Below are 19,559 nucleotides of genomic sequence, written 5' to 3'. Positions count from 1 at the left end.
ACTTTTGCTTGAATTGCGTTGATTTATGCGAAAAAGTTGAATATTCTCCTTTCATATACCGCCTCGTACTCTGTGTCGCTTTCATCTTTTTGCTCTACGAAAGATTTGTTTCTTGATATGTGGCGAAAAGTTATGTCATTTAGTAGTTTGACATTTCATTACTTCCTTGGTTTCTCTACTTTTTCTCAAATCGTCCTCCTATGTCGCTGATTTTGGTAGGCACAGCTCAACAACAAACGCGATGGCAAACACTGCTAATTACCAGTTTATTATGCTAAATCTCACAACAATTAAACCCGTCTTCGTTTCACAAAAACCTCGTTGAAATCGCCAACAATTTTGTGTAGTCAGCGCCTTTCGCTTGGGTTTTCTCCTTAAGAATTGTTCGCAGTACTGTCGGTATCGGTACGTGTATCCTAGTTCCGAGCGGTGTTCCATCGTCATCAATCAGAACCACATTGTTGGTGTCAAATTTCGGTACCTTTGTCTTTTGAAGTGCCTTCAAACCAACCAAAATGCCTCGCTTCTTCTCGCCCTTGATGGCAACCAGCACCTTGTCGCCAACGTAACCGATTGCCTTTTTGTTGTACACATGAATGACACGCGGAGGTCTTCCTTCAGCCATGGCCCGCTTACCGATCTCACTATTGTCCACCACTCGGAGTCGGGCTAATTTGCGAATTATATTACAGGCGGCCGTTGTGTGAATTCCATGTGTGGTGTTTTGGATGATTTGGTGGCGTAGTGTTGACAATATCGTACCGGTGTATTGGAGTGCCATTCTTGAAAACAAAAATCAAGACACAAATGAAACGAACATTTCGATTTGGAATTGTAATCGGAAGATGGGAAATATTCACCTCAGTTTATTGTGAACGCGAATCAAATTATTTAAACCCAGAGCAGGTAAAGTATTAATTTCTTGAATTGTTATCGGACAGAACTCATGTCACAAAATTTTAATTTAAAAATGTCAAGCTGCTGTCAAAACAACTGTCATACGAATTGTACTAGACTTTTTCAGCAATAAGTCCAGATGCCCGATAGAAAATTGAACCGAGTAATTTTCCATCTGGCATCTCCACTACATAACATGCATTTAACAACTATGAATAGTGACAAAACGTATAACTTCCGTTGCTGTTATTGAAAAAACATTTGTAGATATGCAACTCGGTGATATAGTATGTTACATACCAAGGATCAAAAGGTAATATTGAACATAAAATTAGTGTTTGTTATTGCAGTTCACACAGTAAATTGATGGATTTGAGTTTAAACTGACTTCATTATATCACATGACACATTTGGGAAATAACAAACTTAGGATCGAAAATGACATAAGCGGGGATGAAAAGAGGGCGAAAAAAGTGTCACAGAATGTTGCTCTTTCGGTACTAAATTTGGTGAGTGAATGTGATGTGACAGTTTTGGTCGAGGTTTTGGTACTCCAGGAAGAAATAGTATGTTACATACCAAGGATCAAAAAGGTGTGTTTTAGACCCAGGTGGTGAAAACGTCCAGGGATGGAGCGACGCGAAGCGGAGCGGAGACTATGGACGTTTTCACCACCGTGGTCTAAAACACACCTTTTTGTTCCGTGGTTTGTATACTATTTTTCTTCCTGGAGTACCAAAGTCACATTCCGAACAAAACATAACAACATACCGGTGCAAAAGCATTCCATATTAATGCCGAAAGTAATCCGTATGAATGCCTAAAGAAGTCCGTTCCGTGTGCATGTATTCTCACAAATGTCGAAAAATAAGCAATCTGTAGGAATGCCGAAAGACATCCGAATGAATGCCGAAAGCAGTCCGTATGAATGCTGAAAGCAATCCTTATGAATGCATTGTCACAAAACACTAAAAACATTACATTCGCGTACATACAACAACTTGACACATTTGGGAAAGAATAAAGATAGGATCGAAAATGACATAAGCGGGAATGAAAATTGAGAGAAAATAGTAGGGGAGAATGTTGCTCTTTCGGTACTAAATTTGGTGAGTGAATGTGACGGTTTTGGTACTACAGGAAGAAAAATATTTTTAGAAACACAATGTGCCTAAAAAGAAGGATTTATCTGTCAAGATCTAGGACGATAATCACTCATTAATCCCTCTAGTGCAAAACTGTTTATCTCGATATATCTCCTACTACAACCTTCTACTCCTACAACCAAGGTTCTGAAAGAACAAGTTAAGACACCTGCTTTTTCAGAACAACCAATTTTCTTTTCTTGGGTGGAAACTGGTGAAAACTGACAACTCCTACTTTATGGGACTGACGAAGTTATCAAAATTCAAGATATTCTTTTATGTTAACTTCTAACCAAAATTTTTTTTTAAGTAATGGGGCTGGTTTGCTGAGAACAGGCAATCGTCCCACTTCAACAAAGTGTTACTCTAAATAACTTGCAGCATCTCTGAGATGATGAGATGGTACCCAGAATTCAATATTTTCTTGCTTTATGGCCCTGAAAAATGCAAGGCTGTATACTTTGAGGAGGTCACGCAGACCGCCATTTTATTAGATACGCGGGAACACACCAATTCTGATGATTTTACATGTAAAAAAATTAACCACATCATCAAGACGACGAGAATCATCAGAGTAGGTGAATTTTTGTATGAAATCGGCCATTTTATCATCAACTGTGGTGTGAACCCCCGGTAACTATATTTGCCCGCGTATCTGTATCTGCGTGACCTCCCCAAAGTATACAGCCTTGGAAAAATGATGGCTAAATTTTACGCTTTCTGAGAAAAATTGTTTTTCCGTCCCACCAACTACTATTGTGGACAACCAAACTACAATGTCATATTTGAAAAGTATGAATGCCAACGGTGCAGTTCGGAGAGACTTGGAGAAACAGATGAAACTTTTCAGAAATCGACTATTTTTTCAGCTTTTGATCGAGGGCTCCTGGAGAATGTTGTGATTATGATTTTTTGGGACTACATAATTCCCTTCTCAGCTGTTTTTCAGCTGGTCCACTCATACAAACAAAAGTCCGATAATAACTCTTGCCGTCCGTAACAGGTTAAATCCGGGCTTGAGTATACGTGTGCATTGTATACGGAGGCGGAATAAAATCGACCAAGTTTACCAAATATTAATGCGAAGTTTGCGTAATAAAACTTTTGTTAGATTTTCATCAACTGTGATGAATTGCAGAAAATTCGTTTCGGTTTGATCATCAGTTCTTATTTATCGGTTACATTTCCTAATCATCGAAATACCCCTATAAATTCCGGATTATAGATCGCCCAAAACCACTTACAGTGGAGGTGTGACGCAAGTCCTGTTATCCACTTACAAAAGAACTGATATCGGTGTAGGTTACGCTTACAGATTCGACACGCAAAAAGATATGCGTCACAGATGGCAGCTGATGAGGAAAGTACGCGAAAGTTTTATCAACAAAAATCTTACCAGAAAAATTTTAGGAAGAAATTTATAACAAAAAAGTTTGCGTCAAAAAGTGGCAGCTTTTTATGGAAACCATGAAACACGTGTCGACTGAAATCTGAAACTCTATAAATTTGTCTTTTAAGCGAACTTTCTATCTGCCACATTTTCTGAGTTATGGGTTCTATAGTTCAATAGCTTAACACGCTCATAGCTCCGAAATTATAAGCTTTTATAAAAATACCTTTAAATTAGTTTCTTAGAATTACGTCGTTAACATACCCTGAAAATTTCAGCCAATTTCACCAGTAAATTCAAAAGTTTCGTTGTAACAGAGTGACAAAGGTTGGTAAAATTCATCAATTAGTCGGGAAGCAGACAAAATTTTTATAATTTATATACATTCTTTACACAAAATAGAACAATTCTCCGTTTACAGAATTTCTTTTACGATAATTCAAATATATTTAAAAAGCATTTTAATAATTTTGTGCGACTTCTCAATATTTTTCAATATTCAAAAAGACTGTCAGGAGGCTGTAAGTTTTTTAGAACAGTTTAGAACTTTCATTTACAAACAATAACAATGGTACATCGGATCCGATTGTTGTATAAATTTGATGTGAGTTTTGTGGATTTTCATTTTAACTTTAAAAATATATAATTGTGTTTTTTTCATATCTTGTGGAAGAATTATTTTCTTAAAATAAGCGTTTTTGTCAAAATAAATTATATAAAGTCGGTGTTTCCCGACTAATTTCAAAATGTATGGAAATCCATTTCTTCATACAAATTTCTACAAATTTCCAAGTTTTGAAATTTAATATTTCGGCCAAATCTTTACCTTATGAGGCGTGTGATAGCTCTTTGAACTCGTATGGACGCCCAGATTACGAATAAAAAAAGTGGGGGGTAGTAGGAGCGGTGGGGGAAAAGTAAAAAAAGTTCCTCAGTCCTGCGGAAAATTTTGTTGACAAATTTTTCAGTGTGATCAGACTTGCGTCACGGTCCTTCACTAACGTAGAGCCATGATGTGGCACTCAGTGAACGATTCGAATTAATTGGAAGTTATCAAACGCTCGGTTCAGCAATTAGAAGTTCTGTACGGATCAGCGAAGCATTGAAGGTGTTTCATTTTTCATATTACAAAGTCACACTTGAGCCTTGGCTCAATTAATCGATTGGCATGTTCTCTTGGAAGTCTAGAAAGTAATCAGACCGACAACCAGGTTTCGTTCGCGGAACGTTTATGCAACTATAAACTCAACCATATAGAAAGTGGGGCCTATTCACATTCCCACAGTGCTGTGTAATTATTATAATTAAATATTTTTCCTTTTTTTTTTTTAAAGAAATGGGAAGAGGAAAATCATTTTTCGCACATTTTTCATTAAACTAATTGGAATAAATATAACCAACAAGCGCGAGAAAACCAAACCCCACTTTCGTGTATTCCATCAGCATATTATACACACACAAGGTTTACTTTTTTCAACCCAAAGCAGCACACATTTCAATGAATTTCATTTTTGTGTGGCAATGGGTGGCGACTTCATGGGTTCCAATTCCAATGGTGAATGAGTGGTTGCTCTCTAATTAAAGGTCGTCCTGATGAAGAAAAAAAATGTACGTAAATCAAAAAAGGTGTTAATTGGAAAGGTGTTGAGCGACAAAGTCGTGGTACAGAGAGTAAAAAAATAACGGAGTACGATAAGGACTCGGTTGATTTAATTGCATGTTTTATGTATGCTGTGTGCTTTCGATGTTTATAAATGCAGCAATTAAATTGTTGGTTCTATCATTAATTTTCTTTGTAATAACGAATTTGACGTGGAGACAACAAACATTTTCTATATATTTGAAATTCAAAATGCAATTCGATAATTGTTACAGTGATTGTGGATTTTTCTTTTGAAATATGAGCGGAAAAATAGAGTTTTGTCTTTAAAACGCACCCGTAAGAAAACTGATGCCGTTAGTGCGCAGTGCCTTCGAATTTGTTTTTTTTTTTTAAGAAAACAAACAGAGGCGGATTATAAGGCGGGCCAAGCGGGCCGAGCCCGGGCGCTGGGAAAATTAGGGGCGCTGAGAAAGTAAGACTAAAGTACAGAAGCAAAATGTACACCAATCAAAGTGAGGTTTAGATCTCGGTTTTGATTCAGTGTTCTTGCTCAGTTATTATCGATTAACGTCATTTTTTTCTGTATAAATGGAATTCGTTTAAAAACGGTCCTATTGAAATCGGACGCATTTATATGTGCCTAGATAGGTAATAATCCATAGAAGCCTCAACTTTTTTTTTAAGTACTCAACTCTTATCCAGTGGTATAACTGATCGAATACTGAAAACATTTCTTTTTCTTGTGGAGGTATCTCCATATATACATATTATTTGACACTCCACAACAACAACAATAACAATCGCAATACGAGAACCAGGTATAACCTGAGAAATAGAGACAATTTAGTGCAATTATTGTGATATTTACGTAAGTTTAAGAATTCCACGGAATAATTGTTAAGTGAAACTAAGTTTATTGTAAATTTTAATTGTTTAGCCATAAATATGACTGGTCAAACGGTCGAATGCACGGGACAATAAATTACTTTTGATAAACAAGAGTTTCATTCGGTTTGGATTACAAGCGACACAATCAACAAGAAATATTATTTGGTTTAAACTTTATTTGAACTGAGATATGAAAGGCTGGAAAAATGCTTAAAATTTGACTACACCGGTGAACATCTGATGGTTACTATGCATACAAAAAATAACAAAAACATCAAAGGCGTTTGCTACTGGTCTTAGCTTTCCAATGACACCAAATCGGAGACTCAGTTAATCTACTCGAATATTTCCTGGCATTGTCAAAATTTTATCAAAAAATATTTTTTTTGTGGCAGTAACAGCTGCTGACTTACGTTTGCGATATCAGCGAACATCAACAAATTTAAAACTGTTTTGAGTAACAAATTTCTGTTCACAATTACCTTTCCAATGACATGTATCTGGAGATACCTCTATAAGAAAATTGCATGTTTCCTGTTTTCGATCAGCTTCCGCTGTTGAGGAATGAGGATTTTTAATAAAAATAGTTATGCCTTCTATGGGCACGTCTGGTAGGACTGTTTTCAAAAGAGTTCGGGTATTAGATGAGTTGCAAGCGATAAACCTCGCGGGAGACAAATTACAAAGAAAAACGTTTGATAACCGGAAAATCGGGTAATATGTTGAGATCATTTTTCACTAAGTCGAGCTGGTGAACCAAAAAAAATTCGCTCGCTCCGCTCGCAACTTTACGTTCATTTCTATCACAAGAAATCCAAGTAGGAATTTATTGGTCGATTAAATTAAAATTCACAAGCAAACATAATTTAGACAACTTTTCTTAAAATTTAATTTCATTTTGTTTCTAAAAAAAATTAAATTTCGTTTTTCACATTTTTGAGCGGCGCTGTAATCTTACGGCCCAGGGCGCTGGAAATGATAATCCGGCTCTGAAAACAAATGAACCAAAATAATATATTACATCGCGTCACTTCATGGAGCTCCGCTACATCATCTGACGTTTTCACCACCTGGGTCAAAAACACACCTTTTCGTAGTGGCTAGTAAACTAGTATACTATTTTTCATTCAGGCTGGCCAAAACGTCGCTTTCCGAACCAAATGTAACAACAAACTTGAATATTTTAACTGATCGGTCTCCTAATACACTGCGCAGTGATATATCACTCACTAATATTTTCGTGAGGAATCACTGTTACGTAAATGTTACTCATAACGAATGAAATCCGAAATAGATCATTTTCATAACCTTGTAAACGTCAGACACGATCCTAACTGTCACACATGTTGAAAAATATCGAATTAACGAACGATTTTCATGTAAAAACTAGTAAATTGAACGTAGTTAATGTCCATTGATTGAGGTTAAGGACTACTTAACGAAAAATTAAGTGGGGTTACGTTGACGAGTACCGTACAATCAAAATGATCTATTGTTTCAACATTTCGTATAATAAATAAGGAATTCTGTAATAAAATTGGCACAGCTGAAAGCGAAAATTGACGTCATTGGGAACGAAAAGTGAAACAAAATGTGTAAGAAAAGTGACAGAAAAAGTTGTTGTTTTGGCTCTCTACCTGGTGAGAGAATGTGACGTTTTTGGCCTGAATGAAAAATAGATTTCAATGCGTTCCCCAATGATTGAACGTTGCGTTAAGTTTTTCATTTTAAATTGTTTTTGCGCACTTATAGTCACCAAGGCTGTATACACCTACCACGGTAGGTACGCCGGTATTTTTTCGCACTAGATGTCGATTGTCGATCCGAGGCGAAGCCGATTACCTTGGTAGATAAATAACTAGTTACGCACGCAAATGTAAGGAAGCGTTAAAATGTATTATTTTGGTTCACTTTTTCTTCAATGCCCTACTACACTTTCACGCTCAAAGTCTTCAATAAGCCCGATTCGGAACCTATGCCATAGTATACGAAAAACATTTGTTCTACGACTTTTACTTTTAAGCCCTAAGAAGGACTCTAACGAAACTTGTATTTCAATTTTCAACTTGTCTAACACGACAGAGTCATTTTCACACCAATTTGGTTTTTCTACGATATCTGACGGCTTGTTCAAAAATAAAAGTCGAAGAACAAAAATTACGTTTTTGCTGAGATTTTTGCTAGAATCTCAGAGCTTGTTGAAAATCTTATGAAACCGTCACGATTATATAGTAGAATTTGTCTACACGTAGGCGATGTCAAACGAATGTCCTGGTAGTCATAAATAATACTTGCGCGAGCTCTAAGACCATTATATTGATACTTTATATCATTCGACAATGCACGCTTCTCAACAGCAAACTCATAGTTTCAACAAACAAAAGTCAAAGAAACAAAAAAAAAGTTCAAAGTGCAAAATCTTTGCATCGAAAAGTGCATGCACCGTTGCGTCTATTTAACACATTTTCCTTTTGCATAAATTTTTGTATTTCCCTGGCTCGAAACAACAAAGTCATCAGTTCATTTTCAAATCCGTTGCATTTATAATAACTCCTTTAAATAAGTCTAGATCAGCGAGTTTACGAAATTAATGCGAATAAAAAGCACCTTTAGCCCGTTTGTTCTGTACCGACAAACATATACATATTCACACACAATATCTTCAAAGAATCTCCGTTTTTCCATGAAGTTGATGACAAGTATACTTATAGGTGATATTATGTGCCCTGGTTGCTTATATTAATACCATTTTTATAATTCAGAAATCTTTTTAGCATAAAAATTGCAGAATGGGAAATATTCCACTGAATGGATGATTTTTAATGAAGCATTTTCTTTCCTATCAAAGTACGGCTTATGCTAACGGTGTAAAGGGCATGGGTGGTGTGAGGTTGTTTTTTTTTGTGTTCATAATACCATTCCGATATATACAATCAAAATGAAGGTGTTAACTTTTCTTTTCTCTACCGCGTATTCGGATAATGTCACAGACAACACACACTCCCATTATGATTTTGTTCGCTAGACATTTTAGAATAAATAAAAAAAAAATCATAAATTCGAAAGTAAAATGGATACACAATGCACCACATGCTTCCGGCAGTGCCGTAGCTACTGAATGTTGTTCATTTTATTTTGTACACCAAAATAGGTTTGTTCCAAGTAACTGTAAACACGAATTTGCACTGGTCGAACGTACACGATTTCATCCCCATAGATCGGTTTTCATACAAATATTGATGAGGTCTCTATAAATGAAATTTGACAATTCATATGACCTTGAAACATACATATACACCAAAAAAGTATATTTGGCACACAAACCAAAAAAAATGTAAACAAAAAAGATTTTATACATACATGCAACGCACTGTCAGTGCGTTGATACATGTCATGTTTTCTGTTTTGGACGTTTTGGGAGTTGATGCCTTAGACTAATCACATTATCAAACGTAATTCCAAGGTTATGAAATAACAGGTTAAGACACCTACGAGGGCGGGTGACACCGAAATCGATAAACGCACTCAGTACAGATTGTGTGTGAAATCAACTTGAAAAAAATGTTTTTTAGGAAAATTCGGAATTTTGTTTTTGTTATGTTGCCTTTTTCATATAAACTTCACAGCCGTTAAGCTAAGCCACTAAGCTACTGAAAAAATGAGTCTTTCGCATTGCAGGTCTTCTGTCTACAAAACCGTTTTTGTGTACGAAATCAATTTGCTCAATATAGTGTATGGACATTTCGTTTCAAGCGTTCATACTCAGCACTGAACCAAGCACTACATCAGTTTTTAACGGATATTTAGCCTCTCTAATATGATCTGCCACAAAATAAACAACATTTTTTGAACCGCCCGCGCCAGTACCGGACTGGCTCGAAAAAGCCCATCGGGGGTTCCATGCAACTCAATTTAAAAAGGCCCACAAATTAAAAATTCTCATACAAAAATCCAAAAGGCCCATCGGGAATTCCCCGAATTCACCATATGGCCAGTCCGGGCCTGGCCCGCGCCACAAGTATCAATTTAATGAGAGGCCCTAAAGAGGCAAAAATTTTGAATTTTTAGTTCACTTTAAAATGTAGACGAGTAGGTCATTTCAAACAGATTTGTAGAAATTCACACAAATAATTGTCAAATATTATTCTTTAATGAAAATTTGTCAATAAACATTGAATTATCGAAACCAAAATACTGTCAACAACTGGAGCATGTGCGTCCAAAATATAGTTCACCGGCAACTCTGGTCTCTCATCAACATAGTGGGGTTGTATCATAGCACTGAACAAAGCACTAGAACAGATTTTTTTAACGGTCATTTAGCCCTTCATTTTTGAAAAATGCTACTGCGTTCCAATTTATTTACTTTTATATGCGAAATTTGGACTACTGCGTCGAGAAGGCCCCGCTTGAAAATTTTGTTCTAGTGCTTTGTTCAGTGCTATGCTTGTATACATAGGCCGATCTTAGAAAAGACTCGTTCACATGAAATTCAAATTTTAGGCACACTTACGTACGGCGTGAATTTGTTTATGTATTGCCCGTTGACAAGTGGATCGCCACCGATTTCTGGTGGGTTTTGATTTTTGTTTTTTACACTTCACCATACGTTATCGACAATTTCAAGATATTTTAATTGGGAGGTTACGCTGATCGCTTGGTGAAAAAGGACTTCACCTAGCACAAATTAAAGACCTTTGACCCGTGCTACCATATACATTAAAAACACATACCAAGCGAGCCAATCATAATCTATTGAAAAGTTCGAAAAGTCAAGGAATCTGACCCACCAAACAAAAAATCACTTACGCACTTATCCAAGTATTTATTAACCTACACAACAGCTTCTTCAACAAAACTATGAACGCCATACAAAATCAGCGGTACAATCGAGGGGACAATGTAAATATTTCATTTCTTCGGCAACTTACCATTATATTCATCTAAGATTCTTTATAAAATATTAAACCCACTAGAAAAATGTAAGTATTTGCAAGTGATCAATTTCAAATCTTTTACTTCATTTGAGTTGAACATATTTTTGGCAGGTTTATCTTAGGAATCTGTTGGATTTAAGTCGATGTATCATTATTTAACGTTTGAGACGAATCTACACCTGGCTAAATTGTTGCCTACTTTCGGGGCAAAATTATTCTTATTTTAATGATAATTATCGACTCGTATCCTTTTTCGAAAAAGTACGACCATCGTTTGGTGTTAAAATGTGTTAGGTTTCAGCAAAAAATTAAATGTTTGTGGTGATGTAACCTCAGTCCGAGAAAACTCAAAATATGTGCCAATTTTCGTGAAATATTGAGTTTTCTCGGACTGAGGTTACATCACAACAAACATTCAAATTTTTTCTCAAAACTAACACATTTTAACCCCAAACGATGGTCGTAGTTTTCCCAAAAAGAAAGCGAGTCCAAAATTATCATCAAAATAATAATAATTTTGCCCCGAAATGTAGGCAAAAATTTAGCCATGTGTAGATTCCTCTTAACATTTATGCCAATTTCGGCACAAGCAATGAGTGTATGTAGGAAATATTGTCGCTTTGCAATGATGTACAAAGTAGAATTTAATGTAACAATCCGTAACGTATTACTTAACTAGCCCAGACAGTATTACCTCTATGGTATTACCAATGTATGTTATCGAGTAGGAAATGTACCAGTTCCAAGGAGATGTAGATGAGAAAGAATATCCCGCACCTCACCTGTACCTCACCTGCTGTTGTGCGAACCCTTTCCTAAAGTCCAACTGCTATTTTATTATCATCAAAGTTTTGACGGTGGTGCCTTCCAAGAAGCTTTAATTTTCAGCGCAAATGGATTGATATGGGACCGAACAATTTCAATTTTCAGTTTCAAGTAATGAGTGAAAAAAAGTAATAATTTTGCCACTCCTGGGTAATAGGAACATTTTCATTTCGTTGGGTTATGCTATGCATTCAACGCAACCAATGCCGTTGTTGTTATACGGTGCACTTGCACTCTATATGCAGTTGGCGAACACATTATTTTCTTCTTGCATCAACGTTTTGTTATATAGAAAGTACGCTTTTGTTGTCGCCTTGAATATCTCAGCCTCGCACAGAACATAACAAAAGAAAGTCAACAAATCCCGAGTATGAAGACTGGTTTTAATGGGAAAAACCACAAAAGCGTGCAAAATTCATAGCCGAATGTGAATAGCACACGAAACAAACAAAAAGTAGTCATAGCTGAAACAAATGAAATGGTAATGCTGGGGGCAACATTCGGTTTAATTAAAAAAAAAAATAATAACAAAAACATATTTCGTAACAGCCAGGGAGATTCTGTAACCATTACGGACCAAGCATTTCTCATTCGCACTAATTAAACGATTCGGTTCTGTTCATCACAATGTACAAATCAACAAACCAATCAACCACCAATTTTGACTGATGTGGAAGGGAAGGGTTTGCGGTTGCATTTACCGTCGGTTAAATAAGCAATGAGTTCTGGCTGGAATGCGATTATATGCAGAAAAATGTGTGCGAAACTAACAACGTAAAAGAGTCTTAATCAATCTGCTGAATTACAGTGAGCTCAATAAAACGATTGAAGTTTTTACATTCCACAGTTATACCCACAAAATTGGTAAAAGAGGAAATCTTTTTTTCAGAATTTTTCGTTGCAGCCAATACCCTCTCTAGCAATGTAACTACAATTTACATTTTACATTTAAAATATGAAATTAGTGAACACTGTATCACTCTACAAACTAAGGAAGAAAGTGGTATTTTGACAGCGTTAAAACGAAGATTGTTTGCTAGAAAGGGTATTGCTATAGCTTTCGTAGCTACTACGAAAGACAACTACCCATCCAAGTAGTTGTACCAAATCCAGCCCTTGTTCCATCATCAATGTTCACAAGAACTTTTTTGGTCACTCTATCATTATTTATACTGGTCATATGATCCAACCACCTCATTTTTGCCAACTTTACACTGACAAAAAGAGTCGAAAATCTTACCTGTCACAGGTAACTTTGTCTTCAGGTAATCAATCCACAATAGCTGCATCAGCTGTAGCTTCCTATACATAAAGTACAGCTGTGACAGGCAATGTGGATTACCTGGAGACAAAGTTACCTGCGACAGGTAAGATTTTCAAATCTTTTTTGTCAGTGTACGAATTACAACATTTTTATTTTACTAAAAATGGTCGACATCAATTTAGTTTCATGGTGAACGGTTAAAGTTTAGGTTTCATGGTCATGGTCGGTAAAAAACAACGGAACATTGTCATCTAGTCAAAACGTTTCCAAGTGAGCTATATAATATTGCTATTCATCGCTTCCAACAACGATATGCCACAGCATCAACAAATTTTACGCACAAGGATCTTCGGTTAGCTGAAAAGGCATTTTGTTTAGGTTGGATTCACACTCAAGAAGCTTTAATAGACAGGATGCAATCAAATAATAGAATAGAGGCGTGGTTTAAGTAAACGGATGAACATTTTTTGGAAACGGATGAATTTTTCTTGAGTGTGAATCCAGCCTTAAGTATGCTTTCCACTCAACAAAAAGTACACAGTGTAAGCGCCTTGATAGTTGATAGAGCGAGCTGTCAAGTAAACAAAGCAAAAATTGAAAAAAATCAATTTTGTCTATCACACGGAGTACTTTTTTGGTAAGTGGAAATCAAGCATTACCACCTCGTATATTCGAATTTTAATAATGACTAATAATGACGTTTGACATTGGCTCTCCAAAAGTCTTTCCAGAAACATACATTGCCGAAAGGACTTTTGGATAGCCAATCCAAATCGTATTACGATGAAATTTTGTAAAAAGTCACTTGTTCACGCAAACAATCGAAAAAAAGCTTTGGGCATCAAATGTCCGTATTCGTAGAGGCAGTGTGGGCCTGACATTCGAGGAAAAATTGGAGTTTGGAAAGAATTTGCGAGTTTTTACGCTTCATCATAGTGGTAATAGCGAAATGTTTCACAAATGAAGAACTAGATTTTAGTTAGTTTGATAACATTCGATAGATAAATTTATTGATAAATTGTGAAAATAAAACTTTTTTTTGGCTTAACATTAAATTAACACGCAACGTAAGGTAGTATAATCAGGAAATCTGGTTAAAATTCATGCAATAACCTCGTGATCACATTTTACTCAGCCGGAAGTACATGTACATATCAGTAGTCTGACGAACCTATGTAATAAGGAACATCCCCTGACAATCCAGACGTTTGCCTAAGGCGTATCGATCTGTGTTGCAACAGCAAACCATGAGGAGCTGATATACACGTGGGCTCTCGGCATTTTGAAAGTACTTTCTAAAGCATTTTTAACGACTAGAACACGTTTACAATCGGAGCCTAAAATTAAACAAATACAACTCTTTCCACTCTCAGCTTAAGCCACATGCTCGCCTGCGGCAACAAAATATTCATCATCTGATCCTTCGGTAGGTACGGCGGTCAATTCATACATTCCTTGCTGTTTATCCCAATGCTGAACGCTAGCTACTCAACAAAACGACAAATTTATTAAAACAAATTCTCAAGGTCTCAGTGTTAAAAGTGTGTCTTCTACCTTCGCCGTAAGCAGCAAAAACCATAAATCCAAAAACTGCCAATGCAGCGGATAAGTAAAATACGACCGACCACAAAAATCGCAGATCGCCACTATTTGATTCGAGAATCATACCAATCACATATGGTGCAATGAAACCGGAACTGCACGACACCATATTCGCGATGGCAAAAACCGTTGCTGGAAAGTTTGTGGTCATTTCAGATGGTATGGGACCATCGCCACCGCTGCAGCATCCCATACAAAAATTGGCGACAATGAAAAGGGCTATCACAATGGTTTTGTTGCAACCAACGCTCGGAACTGTTGCCAGACATATAGCCGAACCGAGATTTGCAACTGCTGCGAAATACTTTCTACATTTTGTCCGACTTACGTATCCAGCTTGGATCCATTTTTCGGATAGAAATCCCGCACTAACTGATGACAGAATCGATGCTGTATACAAGGATGCATTCAGCAAACCGTTCTGTGGAATACAATGCAAACAAAATACTACATTCCGACGAGCTGTTCCCTTGATTTGTTCGATCTCAATTGTGTCAGTACTCACCTCGGTGGGAGTTACGTGAAGGACATCGTTCAGGTAAGCGGGAAGTTTACTGAGAATTGTGAAGAATGTCCAGCCTATTGAAAATCTGGAAGCGATGACAGCTAATACTGGAGGTGAGGTGAATATTGCTCGCCATGGCACTGGCGGTCCACGTATTTTAGTCGGAACTGTGCCATGCGGATTTTTGCCAGTGCCTCGTGTTTGTTGGATAAGACGAAGCTCGGTGTCTGTTATAGACGGATGTTCTTCCGGCACCGAATGTGTATATGCCAACCATATGACGAATGTAACAGACGCTATTAATCCTGACATATAGAACGCCGACGGCCAACCGCCTGCGAATCCATGCTCAGAAAGATAGCCAGTAAAACTAGCAGCAACAACAGAACCAATTGTTGCGCCAACGTCCATAAAAGCAAGAGCCAACGAGCGCTCTCTTTGTGGCATCCATTTGTACAACATTGCATAACAAGATGGGAATATACCGCCCTGTAATACACCAAGCACTACTCGACTAGTGAGTAGCACGAACATCGAACCGGTAACTAGAGGTGTAATGAAATTTATCACAGCCGATCCGATCAGTGACACAGCTACGATCCACTTTCCACCTAATTCTTCAGCAATGCGCCCGGACGGCACCTGCATACACATATATGAATACCAAAAGGAACCGAGAACGATTCCTTGCGTTCGTGGTGACCAGTCGTACGTGAGATTAGGATTGACGACATTGTGTGTCTCGTCGTGAATGATCGATGGAAATGAGGAAGAATTATTGGCAACATCTGTAATCGTTTCTTCAAATGGACACGCTCCTGCACTTATGTTGTGTGCATGAGGATGAGATTTGACCATTGCTACGATAGCCACATTGATGTTCACCTAATAATCGGACGGTTATTCGGATCGATTGTAAAAGAATATTACGTTGGATGCTGCGAAAGTAATTCATTACATGAGGCAACACTTTTCTGAACAAGTTGCTCAAAAATACACGAGGGAGTTAGCGAGTATCACAAAATTGTTTCCGAATTAATGAATTAAGTAGCAGCATCCAATCAACTCGGTTTTACTGCCTACCACATGCCAGAGTTGAATTTCATAAAAATGGTCCGAAAATGGTCCACAAGTAATCGATCATTTTCGCTGCGGCAAATTGCTATGTGATGTTCCACTTTCGCATGGGACAGGCAGTAAAATCAATTAACTAAAGTTCTTCACCCGCGTAATGTAGTCAACGGCACATGATAAAATCACGACCAGAAGAATGATAAACCGGACGGGTATAAGGTTTGAACGATTATTGCATTCATTTTGTTGATTGTGAGGAGGTACAATTTTACGCACAAAATTCGTTATTCGAGGTAATTTTCCCATTTCCAAAAAAAATCGCTCCAAGAAACTAGACTAAACAACACGAACACATCGGCACACACTCACATCTTATACCTGCATACAAATGTGTAAGTTAAAATTGAAAAAAAATAATTTCATTATTTCGACAGACTGAATCACTAATAACTGACACGTACATTATTGAACGAAAAAAAAGAGTTCAACGAGTCATTTATCTCCCGCTCGTTCCAATATTTATTTTATTGCTTCATGCAGGGTTTTCCAGATCACCGTATACACACTATGCGTATAAAGTCACCTCAATTGTTTCTTCCGATCTTCTGATATTGTTAAGATAAAGTCAATGAATTTACAAATCCCATTGAAGTGAAATTCATTCACTAATAGAATCACCAACAAAATTCCACTAGTTCCTGTCTAACTTCTCCGAATAATTTATTTATAACGGCTGTCTGTCTATCACACCAATCTCACACAATGATGTTATCACTATGAATAAGACTTTATCGACTGATCTGAACGGAAAGTGAATATGGGAAAGATAACAAAACTTTATGATCGTCACGATTGTTATGATGGATGTAATATGTAGATAGGTAAGATTGGTGTGTAGTCAGTGGGAAATAGTCGGGTTGCATAGGTAAAATTTTTGGTCGTTGTCGCTTAAAGTACTTACATATTTCATGTAAATATTTTAGGCAAGTGACGGAATGGACCCTTTCTAAATTTGTAGCCTACATTTTGGCTGAAAAATATTCGTTGTTTTTTGACGATTTCTTTGAACTTTTTTTTTTTTTAAGCAGTAAAACCATTAAGAGAGAACCATTTGTGTGTCAGAATGGTCAGAATCCTCATCAGAATCCTTTTTGAAAAATGTACGACCGCAATAACTTCCAACTTCTAAAATAGATTTGGTTGCAGCAATTTGAGAACAATGAGCAGTTTATGAAAATTTTCTTTAAGACGAATCTACACATGGCTAAATTGTTGCCTACATTTCGGGGCAAAGTTATTATTATTTTGATGATAACTTTGGACTCGCATTCTTTTTGGAAAAAGTATGACCATCGTTTGGTGTTAAAATGTGTTAGCTTTCAGTAAAAATTTAAATGTTTGTGGCGATGTAACCTCAGTCCGAGAAAACCCAACATTGCACGAAAATTGACACATATTTTGAGTTTTCTCGGAGTTAGGTTACATCGCCACAAACATTTAAATTTTTACTGAAAGCCTACACGATTTAACACCAAACCATGGTCATACTTTTTCCAAAAAGAATGCGAGTCCAAAATTATCATCAAAATAATAATAACTTTGCCCCGTAATGTAGGCAACAATTTAGCCAAGTGTAAATTCGTCTTAAAGAAAATTTTCATAAACTGCTCATTGTTCTCAAATTGCTGCAACCAAATCTATTTTGTACAGAAAGCTAACACATTTTTGGTCGTTATTGCGGTCCTATATTTTTGAAAAAGGATTCTGTTGGAAAAATATCAATAAAAGTAAACTAAAATCCAGTATTTAAAAAACGCCCAAATGTATGATTTTCAAAAAAGAACCGATGCCTCTTAAGAGGCACCGGCACTTCGCTAAAATTGTAGCCTACATTTGCGTGTTTCGTATTTCGTTTTTGTTAATATCTTTTCATCAGAATCCTTTTTGAAAAATGTACGACCGCAATTCCGACCCCGAATGTGTTAGCTTTCAATAGAAAATAGTTTTGGTTGTAGTCGTTTGACCAGCTCTGAGAAAAGTGAGCAGTTTAATGAAATTTAATGAAATTTTCTGCTCATTGTTCTCAGAGCTGGTCAAATTGCTGCAACCAAATCTATTTTCTGTTGAAAGCTAACACATTCTTGGTCGGAATTGCGGTCGTACATTTTTGAAAAAGGATTCTGGTGGAAAGATATCATCAAAAGTAAACTAAAATCCAGTATTTAAAAATAGCCCTAATGTATGCTTTTCGACAAAGTACCGGTGCCTCTTAAAGCATGCAACAATGTGTTAGTTTAAAACAAAATATTGCTTCTTAACTGATTCCGCTTGGAGAAACCTTTGTAGATTGTGTAATCTGCACAGGTTTCTTCAACTGGGTTAAGTTATGACTCACAAACCAATTTAACAGAGGCATCCAAAGTTTGCAAATATTGCACATTATGATGCTGAGTTGCATACATAACTATTGTCATTCAGTTTAGCTCGAAGGTTGTAAAAGTACAGATTTATAGGCAGATTATGATTTACATATGAGAACCAAATAATACGTCTCATATGTATCTTTCAGCCGTTCAAATTTACGACGGACTCCAACGCACTTCAAGCAAAAGTGCTTCGTGTGACAGCTGTCAAATAAAGTACTCGTTTTTATGAAAAATGTTTCCAGATTTTTTTATAGTGCAAAAATTGGTTTGATACACTGTCTCGTTTCAGTACTCTATTTAGAAGTGCTTGAAGTGCGTTGCGTACTCGTTGCGTAACTTACGAATATGTCTTGCGAACATGAATTTTATAATAAAAAATTGGCTCAACAGAATTTTTAACTCTTTTTGCGTTGATATTTTGGCACGCATGGTCAATTGTATACTATACTCTTCTTACAAATTATTTGTAAACAAATTTTCATTCACCTCCAGCAAATGAAAAATAAGAATTTCCGATTTTTAACTGTTTAATATATTCCTGAATTCATGTATCCCCTAGTGTTATGACACGAAAATGAAAAATCACTGCAACTTCCATTAAATGTTTTCTATTACTAATAATATTTGAATATTCCACCCCTTAAATTGCAAATCATAAAATCTCATGTGGATATTATGCGTGAAATATTATTAGTTCGTTCGTTCGATTTTTTTTTTTTTTTCATTTGGAATGCTTAATAATAGAATTATATTCAGAAAATATTAGGGGAGTTTAAACAGCCATTTTTGAACGTAACATACAATTAAGAGTTAGGAAGGGTTTGTGTAGAAAGCTGTAATATGTGTGTTTGTGAGTGTGACCTGTAATGTCGTCCAATTCACTTCTTGTGACAAACAGAAGACGAATAAACTTGAGACACTATCGCTATCCAGAAGGACTTACATTTTGGAGATAATGCAGTCGTTGGGGTTCATTGAACGTAGTGCAAGTCATAATGATTAT

General features: G+C 36.5%; 2 protein-coding genes across 2 annotated transcripts; both read right to left on the bottom strand.

The window, feature by feature from the left end:
• Positions 1-247: 247 nt before the first annotated feature.
• On the bottom strand, positions 248-957 carry LOC119084302 (39S ribosomal protein L14, mitochondrial). Its single transcript, XM_037194221.1, has 2 exons — positions 861-957; positions 248-782 (listed from the first exon to the last, which is right to left on the bottom strand). Exon 2 carries the CDS (start codon positions 779-781, stop codon positions 308-310), a length of 474 nt encoding a protein of 157 aa, XP_037050116.1. The 5' UTR covers position 782; positions 861-957; the 3' UTR covers positions 248-307.
• Positions 958-13,928: 12,971 nt separating this feature from the next.
• LOC119084301 (uncharacterized transporter slc-17.2-like) lies at positions 13,929-16,993 on the bottom strand. Its single transcript, XM_037194220.1, has 5 exons — positions 16,592-16,993; positions 16,281-16,508; positions 15,057-15,941; positions 14,504-14,972; positions 13,929-14,433 (listed from the first exon to the last, which is right to left on the bottom strand). Exons 2-5 carry the CDS (start codon positions 16,434-16,436, stop codon positions 14,324-14,326), a joined length of 1,620 nt encoding a protein of 539 aa, XP_037050115.1. The 5' UTR covers positions 16,437-16,508; positions 16,592-16,993; the 3' UTR covers positions 13,929-14,323.
• Between the last annotated feature and the right edge of the window lie 2,566 nt (positions 16,994-19,559).

Source organism: Bradysia coprophila, unplaced genomic scaffold (assembly GCF_014529535.1).
Source record: "Bradysia coprophila strain Holo2 unplaced genomic scaffold, BU_Bcop_v1 contig_732, whole genome shotgun sequence".
Classification (NCBI taxonomy): domain Eukaryota; kingdom Metazoa; phylum Arthropoda; class Insecta; order Diptera; family Sciaridae; genus Bradysia; species Bradysia coprophila.
This window is presented reverse-complemented; position numbering and strand designations above follow the sequence as displayed.